At 39.7% G+C, this 17,835-nt stretch overlaps 1 protein-coding gene and 1 pseudogene across 2 annotated transcripts; both read right to left on the reverse strand.

Moving 5' to 3' along the window:
* Positions 1 to 997: 997 nt before the first annotated feature.
* On the reverse strand, positions 998 to 5,354 carry LOC143857957 (lysM domain-containing GPI-anchored protein 1-like; annotated as a pseudogene). Its single transcript, XR_013238820.1, has 5 exons — positions 4,683 to 5,354; positions 2,364 to 2,481; positions 2,084 to 2,245; positions 1,938 to 1,969; positions 998 to 1,572 (listed from the first exon to the last, which is right to left on the reverse strand). The product of XR_013238820.1 is annotated as a lysM domain-containing GPI-anchored protein 1-like (transcript).
* Positions 5,355 to 8,106: 2,752 nt separating this feature from the next.
* LOC143857956 (mogroside I-E synthase-like) lies at positions 8,107 to 11,313 on the reverse strand. The gene is made up of 2 exons (XM_077368523.1): positions 10,715 to 11,313; positions 8,107 to 8,914 (listed from the first exon to the last, which is right to left on the reverse strand). The coding sequence occupies exons 1-2, from the start codon at positions 11,253 to 11,255 to the stop codon at positions 8,190 to 8,192; spliced, it is 1,266 nt and encodes a 421-aa protein (XP_077224638.1). The 5' UTR covers positions 11,256 to 11,313; the 3' UTR covers positions 8,107 to 8,189.
* Positions 11,314 to 17,835: the final 6,522 nt, after the last annotated feature.

Below are 17,835 nucleotides of genomic sequence, written 5' to 3' on the forward strand. Positions count from 1 at the left end.
AACAATTAGTGTGCAGATAACTTCTCTATGCACCTGCGTAGAAACACTTCTCTCATAGATATATATATATATATATATAGATATATATATATATATATATATATATATCACAGCATTTGCAAAAGATTCCACAATCCAACAACACTAAAACAATCACTTGACCCTATCTTGAAAATCCTCAAAAAATCGAAGGCTATAAACCGTAAATTAAAATTGAACTTCTAAATAATGAATCCAAAGAAACTGTTGTTGGAATGGTCTTTATAAACTTAAGCAACGCATTTTGAACCAAAAAACACAATATTTAACAAGCCATTAAATCCAAAGCTTTTGTAGAGAAATGTACTATGACAAGGAATTTGAAGGGAATTAACTTAGTGCCAACCCACATCCAGGGAGACGCATTGCAGGTCTTTGCAAGAACAAAAGTTTTACTCAAAATAAAAACTCATTAAAGCTTCTTCACTATTTATATCTTGTTGGTATTTATAATAATTCAATAAACCCTAACAACCTAGTCTTTAGATTTTTTAAAGCAATAAATTTCTTATTCTAACTTCTACCTAATAATAAATTGAAGTGCTAAGGGACAACATGTCATATAATGTTGCCTATAATGTTATGACTTTCTAAATAATTAGACATCAATGCTAATGAGAAAAAAAACCTTAATGCAATGAAATAATTGAAGAAATTGAGATAAACCCATAATATGGCTAGGGTGTGGCCCACTAGTCCTTGATCTGATCTGGGGGACGTTACACTCGGATTTTGAGGTGACCCAGGCACCTCCAATACCTAAAACTGGATAAAATCCCTTTATTTCTCGCTCACTGATATGAAAGCACAACTACCATATCATCTTCACATCTGACTAGTAGAGAACATGCTGGGTGCAATAACTACAATTTCTCTTTTAAATAGCTGGTATAAACAAAAGTGCAACCAATTCATCAGACATGTTTCAACAACAGCATAAGGCATGCAAGAAAATGGCTAACAAGATAACAAGATTATACATAATTTTGAGGCTTTTACACAAGTTATTTCGAAAGCTTTAAAAATCATTTCAACTACTTTCTACTGAACTCTGAATGGTATAGAAAGGGTAAGGCGTAGACATATGGACCGAAATGAAATGAAAAATAGCACAAATACAAAATCCCTTGTTCATCTCCATCCTAAAACCATTCTACTGAAAGGAGTTTAACGGGGGTGCAACCAACTAAAAACATGGCAAATAGCAACAACAACACTCACATTCTAGCCCCATATGTCACCAAAGATACAATTCCATCTACACCACTAACATGAATACTAGACATAAAAATAGTGCATCTAGGAAACCAAATAATGGATTCACCAGGAAAGGAGCATCAGAAGTACTTCCAGAAGGGCCAGTTGCAGGAGGCAAGCCTAGATATGTTGGGGTTCCTGACACAGAAGACTTTGGTGTTCTCGTTCCAATGCTACCAGGCCCGCCTGATTGAGCTAGTGAAGGTGCAGGAGCAGGAGAGGTATCTAAACTCAATGCAGAAGGTGGGACTATGAGAGGAGGCAACTGATGTTCTCCTGCACCATTTTGTCGAGGTTAGAATACAAAAGTTACAAAAAATCTACTGAAAAGAATAATATGTATGTGGGAAACAACCAATTACTCCAAAAGCTGGGTCGGTGTTATTTAATCATTTATACTTGAATACTCCCCCCTACATGTGACCCCTCTTTTTTTGGGTTGGTCGTACACGTGGGACATATGGACCCTCTTTTGGGTTGGCCTATCAAGGAGTTATTGGGTTTAGAACCCAGGACAGCAATGAGGCAATAGCTCTAATACCATGTGAAACAACCAATTACTCCAAAAGCTTAAGCTGTTAGAGTCGGTGTTATTTAATCATTTATACTTCAATAGTATGAATTGGGGATCAAACTTTTACCTGGGCATCGGGGTTTAAGAGATGTGGACAACCTGCAGAATGACAAAGCAAAAACACATGGCTCAGGACCAGAACAGAACTACACTGCTAAAAAAGGAGTTCGAATGTAGGAAACCAAGAAAACGTTAGAATGGTTGGACACTCACCTAGTGAGAATTGTGCCATTAACAAAACCACTGTATGCACACTCAGAGACATTACACCCAGCACTGGTTTGTTGCAAAGTAACATTCCCAAGCATGAGGTTGCTGTTCCTACATTGCATGCTTGAACAAGATACTGCCAAAGGAGAAGGTGTGCAGTATAGACTGCAAAAAAAAAAAGAAAAAGAAAGAATAGTATCAATAAAGGAACTGAAGGAAGAAACACAAATGAATAAGAATTGAAAGATTAATAGGGAAATGAAAAGGCATGCTGCTTAATTACTTGAGATTCCCTGGCCCGCAACTGCATTGGACACAGTGACTAGCTGTAATGGCATAACTCCCATTTGGCACAATCAACCTAAAATCTGAGGAATACCGGCGGAATGAAGAGGCACAACCTGCAATATGAAAACAATAACAGAGCACCAAACCCCCTGTAAAAACCAATAAATATTGATGAAATAGTAACCATGGCCCTGTTCATTTGAGATTATGCCAACCAATTGTGATTCCAAAAGCAATTATCGGGCTCAAAATTAAACGTAAATTTGAGTCCAATAATTGGTTTTGGGGTCACAATCGGTTGGAATAATCTTAAAACGAACAGGGCCCACACGAATCAAGCATGACTGAAATGAGACTGATGTACTGAACTCCATCAGCAATTCAGCACTTGGACATATACCATTCTCATTACGAGATTATATCAAACAACACAACAACAATTTGTGGACAGATGTTGCACATATAACCCAGACCCATCAGAGCTCAAAAATAACCAACTCGATTCAATGGGTAAAAAAGTAACCCATTTATGAATATGGCAAAACATGCACGCAATTAATTTAACAGACGCTGATTATAACATTACTAAAATTTAAATGCCATTTTGGGTACCACTAAAATTGATTCTTATTTGCAAATAAGATTATATTCAAATGGGACATTAAGTCCTCTTTGGAAGCAACTATATCATTTCTAAGACTACTAAAGCCATTATTTGCAAATAGTCATATTTAACTTCAAAACCATTTTCATATCTATAATATACTAAGAGTATATGCAGATCATTTTTACAGGTATCCAAAAGAGGCCTTAAATTACTGGCACCCCAGGCAGAATAAAAGAAAGAATGGCATTGCTAAAATGCAATTCCATGGAAATCAAACATGGAGGGACAAAAACCAATCAACATCACCACCATTAAAGGAGCTGAAAAACTACATTAACTTGAATCAAACTGCAGAACAGAGCAGCAACCCATTTCTAACTACAAGAATCGAACATGACTGAAATGAGACTGAAATAAATCAGCACATTGTCATTACGAGATTATAGTAAACAACATGTAAAACAATTTGTGGGGAGAAGTTGCCCATGTAACCCAGAAGCATCAGAGAATAACCTCAACTCGAATCACATACAAAAACACATACAAGTATTAAACACATTGTCATTACAATATGCCGAAACACATACAATTACTTAAACACATGCTGATTATGACATTACAAAAATTTAAAAGCCTCTTTGAGTGCCACCAAAAATTGAATCTTGTTTGAGAATAAGATTATTTTTAAATTAACCATATTTGTAAATGGGACATTAAGTCCTTTTTGGAAGCAACTATATCATTTCTAAGACTATTACAGCCATTATTTGCAAATAATCATATTTAACTTCAAAACCCTATTCATATCTACAATACTATATATAATAAGAGTATGAAGATCATTTTTAGAGATATCCAAAGAGGCCTTAAATTACTGAATGCAATTCCACAGAAATAAAAAATGAAGGGACGAAAACCAATCAACATTCAACACAACCAACATTAAGTAACTCAAAAACTACATTAACTTAAATCAAACCGAAAACAGACTACCAACCCATTTCTAACGGAAATAAACAAAGCAGCAGCTATTAACCCCATTCAGAGAATATCACCGGCATTTACCGAAGGATTCCCCATTTTAATGTCTATAATATACTAAGGTTGTGTCATGGCTTAGGGGTTTTGCTTGGCACTTGGGTGCCACATCAGCATAACTCCTTGCTTGGTTGCCAATATAGCATTGAAATTCCTAGAGTCCCAGGGATGTCACCAGGTTATTATTGCATGTCTGCGATATGTCACCCCTGTCCCCTCCCTATAATTTCCAAGCCCAAACCGACAAAAAAGGGGGAATTTTGCTTGGAGTTCTTGGGAATGATGTTTTTCTCTCTTTCTCTCTTTCTCTTTCTCTCTCTCTATATATATTGTTAATGACATCGCTTACCACTACTCTAAGAGGTTGACAACCAAACAGTACTTACCACTACTCTCCAAGGTAGGTTCCAGACAAATCCAAATCTTGTCTACTCCCTGTTGACTAAAAAACCCCAAGCAGAACAAAAGAAAAAACTGCATTGCTAAAATACAATTCAACGAAAATCAAACACAAAATTACTAAAACCAATCAACACCTCCACCATTAAAGTAGCTCAAAAACTAAATTACCTTAGAATCAAACCACAAAACAGGACTACCAACCCAATTCTAACCAAAATAAACAAATAAACAACCATTAACCCCATGCCATTTCAGTTCTAAAACTACCAGGAAACGGAACAGCAAGAATATCGCCCGCATTCACCGACGGATTCCCCATCGCATTAACACTCATAATATCCGAAACCGTCGTCGAATACTTAGCAGCAATATCAGAAACAGTATCCCTACCCTAACAACATAAGATAAATAAACCGCAGGGAGCGAATTATCAGTAGAATTGAAACAAGTACAAGGTAAGGGAATCTCAAGCATTTGCCCAACATCAAGAACAGATGGATCAGATATAGAATTCGAATTAGCGTCCCTAATCTGATCAGCAGAAACTAGGCCAGAGTACACATTGTCAGCTATCGAAAAAAGGGTATCGGAGGGACGGGTTTTGTAATGTGTAGAGACTGATTTTCGAATACCATCTAAGCAAGAACATGTGATAAGGATTTTGAGGAAGAGTTGAGAGGGGAGAATATGGTTTTCGATATCTGGGTAAGAGATGTCTATGGAGTTTGTGGTGAGGAGGGAGATTGGGTCGATTTGAAAGAGGGTTGAGAGTTCAGAGACTTTGAGATTTGTGTAGAGTGTAGCCTAAAAGGGCTGGGCAAGTATCTGAGACTGAGCAGGGTTCTATGGTGGATTTGGAGAGGGAGAGAGAGGGAATGAGGTGAAGAAGATGAGGAATAAGATGGGGGTTTTTGGGTTCAGCATTGGGTTAGGGGTTGGTAGGGTTTTTAGGGTTTTTTGTGGTTCTGTTGGGAGGAGAGAGGGGGAGAAGAGGAGAAGAGAGAGATAAAGAGAATGGCAGAGAAAAAGAGAAAGGTGGTAGCTTTTTGACAGAACCTAACGGTCGGAAGCAAAGAATTAAATACAAAAACAAAATGAGTGATTATGAATCCGCACCCACTCTAGGATAATTCGCTCCACTGTAACGTCTTTTGACGTCAAAAACAGCGTTAAAGTGCCACATTACCGTCCTTTTTGACGCTTTTTTACGTCAATTCAAAGTAAAGGGGTGAATTATACTACAGGGGGTGCGAATTCATCATCTTCCAAAAAGATAGGCAGAAGAAATATTTCTTTGTTCCTATTACACAGACAAAAGGACCGCCTGTGATTTTTCTTTTGACCAAATTGGCCCTAGCAAAGCATGAGGTGTAAAATGGTGGACCCCAAATATATTCGTCCCCTTTTGTTCCTTGGGACAGCATCATCAAGTGTGTTTATGACTACTCTTTTTACTCTTTTTACCCTTTAGTTCCAGGGAAGAAAAGGGGATGAATTTATCATTTTCCAGAAGAGGTGTAAAAAGTGGGGCTTACTTTGGGTTTGGGGCAAACGGCGGGTTGGGTTGGGTTACCCACGCGAGTCATTCAGGTGCGGGTCAAGAAAAATGACCCGCATCATAGGTGACCCGCACACGCTGTGGATGGGTTGGGTCAACCCGATGGTGCAAGCAGATGCGGACAACATTCCCGAGGAAAAGGAAGATGGGCAACAATCAGTTGAGATGGAGATGGAGATGGAACTGCCTGAAGCCGGCCAGCATGTGGTTGAACCGGAAATGGAAATGTCAGAAGACGGCGAAGAGGCCGTTAACTCAGAAATGGAGTCATCGGAAGAGGGGGATGCCAGTACAAGATTTACGATCCAACACAGAACGTCGCGGGGGGAGAAGAAACTGACATATGACCTACTTGATCTCCACACTCGAGAGAAAGTTATCCCCGATTACTTCAGCAGCGAATTGAAGTCTGTAATTGAGAACCATAATACAATTTATTTACTCTGTTCCATAGTGCATACAATAAACATTTTTATTCTTTCTTCAGTAATACTCTACAAATTACCAGTAGAAGTCGCTGCTCAAAAGAGGAGCTGAGAACACTGTATCATTCCGAGAGTCTAGTGCACAACTCGGTAAGTTCCTACCTTACTAAGGGATTACATATATATGGCCGATGCATATTTCGAATAATTTATCTCATTTAGTTATAAATCTCATTCCCTTGAAGGTGATAAATGTGTAGCCGATCTTTCCATATCCAAGACAGCGGACAAACGATGCATATACTTCCCTACCTATGTCTCAGTAAATTCTATAACTGAACGCTTTAGCATTACCATAGCCCCTGTTTTTATCCCATGCTTATGTGTTGCCCCTTAATTGCTATGCTTTTTAGGAGCTTGTGAAGCATGGTAAGGAAGATCCGACCATCTTCAATTCCTTCCTAAGCGATCTGAATGGGGTGGACAGAATCCTAGTCCCAATAGGGGACGGGAAACACTAGATATTATTAATAGTCAGTATGAACGAAGGAAAATATATAATGTATGATTCACTGGCAAGAGCTCATTGTAGGAAGCTTGCAAGGGGAATGGTAGGTTTCTTGCCTAATGATATTCCATAGTTCGGTACGTTTGGATGGATTTTCTCAATAATCTCTGCTTGCAAATTACTTTCTTTAGGAGGGTTCTAAAAATATTTCAACCTGAGGTGGATACGTGGGAAGATATCGTCGAAACAAGAAGACCAACGCAAGAAAACTCGTGAGTACTCCTCCTGCAACGTTAAGACAATATACTCTTCATCTATTTCCAGGTGCAGGTTACATAATATCAACTACTAAAATTTGTATTGCTAGGTTCGGCTGTGGGGTGTTCATCATCGAGTTCATAAAAGCTCTATGCCAGTACAAACAAATCGAGTTCATAACATCAAATGTGCATATTCTTCTTCCAATCCTACATCTACCGAGTTGGGTCCTACGGGGGGTGGACATCAATTACCCTAAGCCCACTCAATGGTATACCTTTCGATCTATCAAACTTGGGCCTGCAAATGCATTCGCAAATATCTTTTGAAAAGAATTAATGCTTTTCAGAAAACCTTTGATAAATAATTTATCAAACCGACTGGCCGGTCATTATTTAAAGGGCCTAGTTGAGATTGAATGTGTAAATGAATTTCCTCTACAAGAGTTGTGGAGGATTCCTTTTTGGGAATAACTATTGATCTCATGAGTTTACATGATGACCCAGTGCTACCATCTGGTAATCCTATTCGGACTACAGTTAGTTAAACCAAAGCCATAAGGTGCGCCCACAGACCAAAACGACCTCTCAGGTCTAAGGACATATTCAAGGGCCCTGTCAGACAAAATAATCTAACCCAAATCCATGTCTACGGGTTATTCTGTAAAGTAAGTTCAGTGGGTGATCCGATCATCACACCCAATGCATGTATGGAGGCAAGATCGATGCTTGTTGTGTACAGGTACGAGATGTCCAATCTCAACCCCAACAAGGAACACTCTAGGTCTGCAAATAACTGGATGGTCATATCTTCCTCCCACATAATCTCTATGTGCATGACCCATCCTATGATGCTACATAAGGACAAACATGTATCTAGTAGCACATCACACACTCCTGTAAGTACCCAATAGATGTCATAGGTCAATAAAACATAGTTTCAATACGACAACGACAAGCTTTTAGGGTAAACGCACTAATAGTAATTAAGGTGCATTATTACAAAAGTTGAATAGATAACTAGTATCAAATCTTACTCAAAAGCTTATCTACAAATTCCTCAATATTCTGATCTGAACTTCCACCCTTTTCTAATGCCTCTTTTGCCAATTCCCTCCATTTACAAGCATTCCTCTTAATCTCTTCTGCTCTTTCTCCCTCCATCACTGCTCTTATAGATCGCTCCACTTCTTCCTTTCTTACAACCTTTTTCTCATCAACCCTAGCTTTCAATCCCACACCCCACACCTCCCCCACATACTTAGCATTAGTGGGTTGGTCAGACCATTGTGGCATGGCCACCATTGGCACTCCTAGGCTTAGTGCCTCCAATATAGAGTTCCACCCACAATGTGTCACAAAGCAACCCACGGCCTTGTGAGCCAACACCTCCGGTTGGGGGCACCAACTCACCACTATCCCCTTCTCTATTCTCTCCTCCACAAACTTACAAGGTAGCTTGTTCTCCTCTGACTCCCTCACTACCCACAAGAAGTAGTAATTTGTCCCTCTAAGTCCCCATGCCAATTCCTCCATTTGCATTGCTTCTAATTCTGCTAGGCTTCCAAATGACACATATACAACCGACCCAATTGGCCTTGCATCTAGCCACTTCATGCATGTATAACTATTTGGGTCTCTAAGGTCGACGCTGCAGTGGTTGTCGCCATTGATGAGATTGTCTAAGTATACAGATGGCACCGCGGGCCGATCGTCTTTACTCGCAAAAGTCCCTCCATCCAGCTTACTACCTTGAGAAATTACATGACAAGGTAAACTAGTTAGAAGATTTTTAAGAAATTTCATGAAGGGGAATGAGATTCCATGCCTTTTCTAGCATTTCACCTCGTTTGTTTTTCTTTGTTCATTATGGCTCTCTCTCTTTCGATGTAAAATATGTGTAAAACAATTTTTAAGCCCCCTTTTCCACATAAAATGGGTGTATTATTTGTTTTACACCCATTTGTATGTAGAAAGAAATGGTCGTGTTTCTTTGGACATATATATAGAGGGTGTAAAACAAATTTTACACCCATTTTCCACCCATCGGGTGTGAAATTAGTTTTATACCCATCAATATGTAGGAAGAAATGGCTCTATTTCGTTTGACATAAAATGGGTGTAAAAATAAAATTTTGTGTTTCTTTTTTTTCTTGATACCATAGGGTATCCCCACCCCACTTCGTGGGGTGGGACTATTCCCTAGGGATGCACACAGGCACCCGGTAGACCACGCGCATCGGGTGAACAAGGGGGGATTAGAACACTCGTCACTGGGGAGCAAACCCATGACTTTACGCCAAAGAGCCACACCCTCCCGGGTTCAATTTTTGTGTTTCTTCCTACATACAAATGGGCATAAAACAAATTTTACGCCTATTTTTTGCTTAAAATGGGCATAGATACGCCAAAAGTAACCAAGTATAACATGGAAATCATTTCCTAGAAAAGGAAAAAGAAGAAGAGTAGAAATATCATTTCCCTTGAATGAAGCATTGAATCAAAGGTGAATAATTTGTATTTGACACTTTTGGAGTCTCAATCTGGACCGTTCATGTTGACTGGACGATCATAACCATAATAACCGGATCCTTTCTAGTTGGATGGCAAGTTCGTTTCCCCAAAAACTTGCTTCCGATGCTATTTACTTCTCACTTTCCAAATTTAGAAGAAGCGTGCTTACCAAATGCTTCCTACATGTTTCTTTAAATTTAGAGTACGCTTCATATTCAGGTGATTTGTTTCTTCTTGAAAGAATATTTTCTCCCTTTGATAATGTTGATGGATCGTATTTGAGAAACAAAGTGCATTCAAAACCTGAAAACTCATCTTAAGATTCAAATGAAAATTATGTGGATCATTTTCCAAAAGCTTAACATTAAATATACATGAATAAAACAGTTAGTCTCTATTCATTTTGGGTCCAGAACTCATTGGACCTTGTTCGTTTTGGATTCTTAGAAGTCCAAAATCTGATTATGGGACTGAGAATTGCATTTAATTTTGAGTCCAATAATCAGTTTTGGACTCAAAATCAATTCTCAAAATTCAAAACCAACCGGGCTTTTTTGGACTCAAAACTGGACCTTATTGGACTCAAATTCAATTGTCTAAATCCAATATGAATAAGGCCTTAGGATTGCTTGGTCAAATCATTATAGCATGGCCCATTGTCTTGGATTTTGAGAACAGATTGTAAGTCCAAAACTGATTATTAGATTCAAAACCAAGGTCCTAATGTCTTTGATTTTCGAGAACCGATGGTGAGTCCAAAAATCAGTTTTGGACTCACAACCAGTTCTCAAAATCCAAAGCAAGTTGGACCTTAGTAAGACAACCTCATAATACAATTAAGGGCCTATTTGTTTTGGATTTTAAGAACTGGTAATGACCCCAAAACTGAGTATTGGCCTCAAATTTATGTTTAAATTTGATTCCAATAATCAGTTTTGGACTCACAGTTGGTTCTTCAAATCCAAAACAAACAGGGCCTAAAAATCACTATCCCATATCCAACCAAAGAAGTATAATAAAATTAAGACCCACCTCACCTTCCAGCATCTCAAAACTGTTAACAAAGACCCAGTCTGCCTTCTCCAAATTAGAGAACTGTTCCAAAAGAGACTCCAAGACAACTGCATAGGATTCGGGCGCTGAAACAAAAGATGGAAGGTCTGATATGCCCAAATGAGGCAACCCAGACGCCGAAACTGGTGTCCCTACCAATTCCGCAGCCAGCTTTCCTTGGTGCACAAGATAGTAGATGGCATCCACGGCGCACGACTGCGTGAAGAAAGGCCCCCCATATAGGCCGAGTCGCTTGGCCACGTCGAGAGCCCAAGGAATAACACTATCATAAATGATGCAAGAGAAATAATCCTTAGAGTCACATTCATGTTTCTCTATAAAATTGGCTAACATTTGTGAGCCATGGGTAAAGAAATGTTTGAAGTCAGCTGCACCTTCTTCATCGCAGATAGGTTCGACCTTGACGAAGCCGGGCCCGAAATGCATCAACTTTGTAATGGACATAGTGGAGGCTAGTGTGACCTTGAGGCCTTTAGAGGCTAAGCGTTTGGCAAATTGGAGCATTGGGTTTGTGTGTCCTTGGGCAGGAAAGGGGAGGACTAGAACATGGGGCCCTTTATCTCTTTTCTCTTTCTTCTCCATCCCTATATAAATTTTTTTTCTCTGAAGTCTATATATTGTTGTAGATTAATGTGAATAAGGGAGGAGTCACATTTTATAGGAGTAGAGGGAGATTATTTTAATTGACTCCAGTTGTCTGGTTTGATTAGTTTTAAGTCTTTGTGTCTTTTCTTAATGGACTAGAGAATACTGCGGCTAGAGTTAGAATAATTGTGCCTTGGATTGTCCTAAGTTTTTATTTCCTTATTCGCCCTCGAAAGAGTAATGGAGGGATAAGAAATTGAACAAACCCTCCAAGATAACCATTCTGGCTTCAGTCGACAAAGAATCCTACTCATCTAGCATTTTGCGTCTGTGATTTTATGGATTTGGGTTTCTAACTTTTTTGAATTTTCATTTAAGAACGCCTAATTTTTTCAGAATCACTAACTTAATTTGTTGATTTCTTTGAATGTTTCTGTTATAACCATAGATAATAATAGGGCTGTTGATGGACCCTAGAGGATCTGGTGTATCCAAAGGATCCAATGTTAATGGACAGGATTTGGGCATAACAATTCGATTCGGACCATGTTCGTTGAATCCGTATCCTAAGATCTGAAATTATTTGGGATCGTGATCTAGACCTAGCAATAAATCCGATAGTGCGTCTTAGATCCGAATCAATGGTGTCAATATGGAAAATGCCATATAGAGTTAGGGAGATGATTTTTTCACAAGCCCCCCACCCAACACAATTCATGTTAAAAGGGGGGCACATTATCCTTAGGGGGGATCATCTCCCTTAGAGATAATATCAATTGCCTCCAAGAGAACCTAGCAGGTTCAGACAAAATGGAGTTTCTAAATCTATGCATAAGATGAGCATAAGATGCTTCTTTGGGGTTCCCATGTCAATACCCAGTTCTTTAGCATTTAACATTTGGAAGCCTTTGTTATCTTTTCTTTCTGATTCACTCTTTGATTCTATTTATAGTGTTCCAAGTGTTGCAGGCAAATTCCCCATCTCTTTCTTTTTCTACTGAAGTGAATTATTAGCTACTGAGGACTCTTTCTCCATTGGATCCAACCTCGTGTAAATCGGAGGTCAAATGAAGAAGTTAGGATTCCTCAAAGATGTGAAAAATCGGCAAAATCTGCTAATTTACGATCTTGGGGAAAACCCCAATTTTGCGGATTTGGATGCCCGAACATAAGGGTTTTAACACCTGAGGGAGGGTTTGCACATGCGAATTAAGCTAGCTTTAGCCAATATGATTCACTTTACTCACATCCAATTATATTTGAGCATTAATTAAGCACATGCCCAATTAATTCACTTAAGTCCCAACCAATAGGATTTAAACATGAATCAATCAATAAGCTTTAAGTATTAATTAAGCACATGTTAATTAAAACAAGTACCCACCATAATATAGTGCATCTCCTCCTTAGTACATGTTTATGCACGCTAGCTATGTATGGTGCACCTCCTTCCTGTATCACATACAGTGGGTCCAATCCATTCCACGCGTACGATCAAATCTGAAACCCGGTGTGGACCCCGATCCGAGAGAAGCGGTGAGGGACGATCCCCACACGAGCAGTCTCAGGATCATCTACGTGAATGGAGAGCTCTACCAAGGAACTCTCGAAAGAAATGTGCCTCTCACAGCATGAGTGGCGATACAAAGGGAGATACCTCTCGATTCGGGGACTAGCCCAGATTCGAGGCGTACCTTAAACAAAGAAGAGTCGCCATCCAAGGAAGTGGGCCAAGGATCCCATACTATGCTCTGTTGCAACGGATAACCAGAGATATAAAAAGAAGGTTCGTGCCTGGTTACGAATTTGGAAGGTCCGAAGAGCACCTCGTCCGCCCAAGTGCAAGCATCTGGTCTCTTATGCCATATGTTATTGATTTTGAAGAGTTTTGAGCGAAAGTCATATGAAATGGGAACATATATCTCCGAGAAGACGTCTACCTAATCATGCATGTCTTAGAGATGAATAATAAACGCACACAAAATAAATGAAAGAAGTGTCGCCTAAAAATATCTAGGTTATGAGTGTCATACCTAATTGGTGTCTGAGTTCTGGTGTGCAAACACATGCATGCTACAGCTAAAGGTATAGGATCTGTACGTGAAAGTAAGAAAACACAGCAAAACACACAACACAAATCAATTATATACATGACTGGACAAGACAAATCCTAAAACTCTAATGCGACTTGACTCGGACCAAGATGGCCGTCCATCCCAGCTGCTCTACGTATCCCGGTCTCGGGAAGAATCGGAGTCAACGTAGTTCGATGACCTATTCTAAGACTACGATACCTAACTATCTAGAACCGCTATCCTAAACTCGATTCCACTAGACTCGACTGATTTTTAAAGCTTTTTGTATGATTGCTTAAGTTCAAGTGAATTGTAATTTTTATGACTCTCTATATGCCCTAAATAATGCAAGTTGTTTAGCCTTAAGCTAATGCAGGTGGGCCCTACATCCTATGTGTATCTAGGCTGTGGAACCTAATGAAAACTATGGGCTGACTATATGCTTCATAGTTTAGCCATCGGTTCGACTAAATGTCTAACCGATCGACTTGAGGCCTCCTAACTCTAGGGACACTCACACGACAGGACACACCATATCAATACAAATCAGGACCGACTCCATCCGATGCTTTGCAGGGGAAAAAGAACAGAATCACAGCTCTGCAAGGGTTAGACAGCATCCTATACCTTGCAAGGAACTGGATAAAATCATATGACTTGACGAGAGGTTGGATAGAATCCTAACCCCTATGATGATAGGACTGACTCCTGAAAGAATGACTCTCTAGCTAAGGACAGACATCCTATGCTAAAGGACTGACTCTTATATGAAAGGACTGACTCTTAGTGCACAACCATAAGAGGGGAGTGCCAATGAGACTAGTCTAGTCTTCTAAAAGAAGAAGAGATAAAGAAGGGTGCTAGTGAGACTGGACAAGTCTCCTAAACACAGAGATGGGCTCCAAGTAACCTTATCATTGCCCTTGCAATGATGAATAAGGGAAATGGTTTTTAACAGACCAAGTCGGTCCTTAACCTAAAGGAGGTGTTCCATTTGAGACTTGGATAGTCTCCTATGAGTGACTCACTAATGAGACAAAGCCTGTCTCTAAAGAGATCAGACATTTCTGCACGAGACATAGCTTGTCTCCTAATAGGGCTCTAGATAACTCTTTCATTGCCCTTGTAATGAACGGGTTTCTAATGTCTAAGGGATACACACATAAAAGACTGTTCAAGTCTTTTGAAAAGAAGAGGGGAGTGCTACTTGGACTGAGCAAGTCCCCTAAGGATGGGCTTGGGCTAGCGCCTTCATCGCCCTGGTGTCACTCAGTCACCCTGAATTTGTAAACAAGATTAATAGGGCCAAGAGATGCAAGACATTGGGCTGAAGCTTACGAACTTCAAGATATTAATAAGATGGGAATCCAGTAAAGCCATTGGATGCCACAAGCAACATCAAATTATAAGTTCAATTAAATGACAAAAAATGAGCTCCTGATTGAGTCAGCATCCTCACAAAATAAGATTGAATAGCTACTATTTGAAAATGAGTCAGCTTAGAAGATTCTTGATTAGCTCAAACAATATCTAAGACACTATGTAGTGTGATTACCTAAAATTCCTAACGACCTTGTTTCAATGACCATATCAACATCGCAAACACAATTATCAATTTGAACCGAAATTATTCTAAAATTACACAGAATATACAGGCCTGATAACAATAACTCATGTAAAACTACCAATTTTAAAAGGAAATCAACATATTTAAACATTAAAAGCTTCGATCAAAGGCTATATAACAAAATCAGAAAAAGAAATAACTAATCTGTGAACTTTCAAGTAAAATTTTTGACCTAATGAATCAAATTGGTGAAATGATGAAGAACAAGAGAAAAAAATATTTACACTTACAGAAGTGAAGATGACCGAAGTTGCAAAAATCACCGAAATTTGCAGAAATTGCCGGAACTTGCGATTCTGATTGATTTCTTGCTAAACTAGCAGCGCTTCTTAATCTAAGCTTCAATGAAAAAATCAAAACTCGAGCTCCAACTTTCTAATTCTGAGCTGATCTTTCCTCTCTTCTGCTTCACCTTTTTACTCTTCTCTCATCTTCCCAAATCACATTGACTTGCAAGATCGGAACCACAAGAGCAGCTCCAAGAATCCTCGAAATGACTACAGCATCAACGATCTGATTTCTCTGCTGACTCAATCCTCCACAAACCACAACCATCAGATACTCGGTCCTCTCCCTCGCCACCAAATCACTAAATCTCTTATAATCTTTACTAAATTCTAGACACGGCCGATAACCTAATCCGTTCGGTTGCTTCCAAAACTCAATCTCGTTCAGATCTCCTTCAATCTTTGAATTTCTCAGATCTAACAATAGAACAGACCTTCTGATCCAAGCTATTTGGCCTTCGTGAGTCGTGCACGGATAAGGAGAGAACGAGAGTATAAGATCGAGATTTAAGGTGATTTTTGTTATTTCTATGAAAGTGAAGATGAAGAGGAAGAAGAACCAGAACTTAGGTTTTTGGTACTGGTGAAGAATCTGCTCTTGCTTAAAATTTTTTTTGATTTTCCTTTCTAAAAATTTAGATCTGCACATAGAGAGACTCGATCGGAGCTCCGATCATCTCGCCGAAAGAAAAAAAAATAAAAATGAGAGAAGAAGATCTGAAATTTGAGGATCGGAGGTTAGGGATTAGCAATAGAAATGATGGAAGCCCGAAGTGGATCGTCAGAGCTATGAAAAACTCATAGAAATCTGAGGAATTCCGATCGGAAAATGGGTTAGGGTTTGCAGGTATTTAAAAAAAAAAAAAAAAAGAGGTTCGAGGTTGAAGAAGGTGTAAATGGTGAACGGATCTTGTAGTGGTGATGATGGAGGTGCTGATGATGATGATGAGCGGTCGGAAAAACTGAAACTCCGGTGAGATCGTCGGAGAAGAAAGCTTTTGGCTGGAATGCAAGATCCGGACGAAGATGTGCTCGCCGAAGAAGATGAGCTCCCCGGGAATGGTGGATCGACCGGAGAAATAGCAGAGCTCTGGTGAGATCACCGGAATGATTGACCGGAGAAGAAACCCTACTCTCTCTCTCTCTCTAACGAATTTTTTCTCTCCCCCTTTCTTTTTACAGATTTTTTTCACTTTTATAAAAAAATATGGGGCTAATAATGGCACTACCATTTGATAGGCGCGCGGTTTTTTTGATAAAGCGCGCGCGCAATCCATGCCTTATTCAAATTTGTATCGCACTGTTCCATGATTAATTCGCCCCCTCTCAGGATAAACTCACCCCCCTTTCTGGTTTACACTACGCACACTATCTCGGCTCGTTCGCTAGGCAAACGCGCTCGGATTTCAATGAAATTTTACAGGAACCTTGGTGAGATCCTAAGCTAGCCTAGCGTGGAGTTTGGGGTCCTACCTCACTGATTTGATGGGGTTTTGCATAAAAATAGAAGGTTAAGGGCACGGTCAAAATGGGGTGTCTACACTCGGATTGTCTAATAATCCAAAAGGGTCGAGCGAGTTGTGAGTGGGATTGTCGTAGGGATCCAATGGTCATTCTGGTAGGGCCCACCATTTGCCCAACTGCGATTTCAAGTAATGTAGTTAAACTATGATTGCATTAGGCAAGTAGCTCCCACCAGAACATTACCCTGAATAAGACCATCAGATCTAAATACCCCACGCACATCCAATGTGCATATTCTTCTTCCAATCCTACATTTACCGAGTTGGGTCCTAAGGGGGTGGACATCAATTATCCCTGGGCCCACTCAATGGTATACCTTTCGATCTATGAAGCTTGGGCCTTCAAATGCATTTGCAAATACCTTTTGAAAACAATTAATGCTTTTCAGAAAACCTTTGATAAATAATTTATCAAACCGACTAGCCAGTCATTATTTAAAGGGCGTAGTTGAGATTGAAAGTGTAAATGAACTTCCTCTACAAGAGAGGTGAGGGATTCCTTGTTGGGAATAACTACTGATCTCATGAGTTTACCCGATGACCCAGTGCTACCCTCTGGTAATGCTATTTGGACTACAATTAGTTAGACCAAAGCCATAAGTTACGTCCACAAACCAAAACGACCCCTCAACTCTAAGGACATTTCCAAGGGCCTCGTTGGACAAAATAACCTTATCCAAATCCATGTCCACAGGTTATTCTATAAAGTGAGTTCAGTGCGTGATCCAATCATCGCACCCATTCCACCTTCTTAGGGTCAACTACCCCAGTGACCAAGATAGGCCACCCCAATGCGTGTATGGAGACAGAATCGATGTTGGTTGTGTACAGGTACGAGAAGTCCAATCTCAACTCCAACCAGGAACATTATAGGTCTGCAATGAACTGGATGGCCATATCTTCCTGCCACATAATCTCTACGTGCATGACCTATCCTATGATGTTACCTAAGGACAGACGTGCGCCTAGAAGCGCATCACACACTCC

Source organism: Tasmannia lanceolata, unplaced genomic scaffold, assembly GCF_043159265.1.
Source record: "Tasmannia lanceolata isolate RefF3 unplaced genomic scaffold, GAP_Taslan_0.1 ptg000025l, whole genome shotgun sequence".
NCBI lineage: Eukaryota > Viridiplantae > Streptophyta > Magnoliopsida > Canellales > Winteraceae > Tasmannia > Tasmannia lanceolata.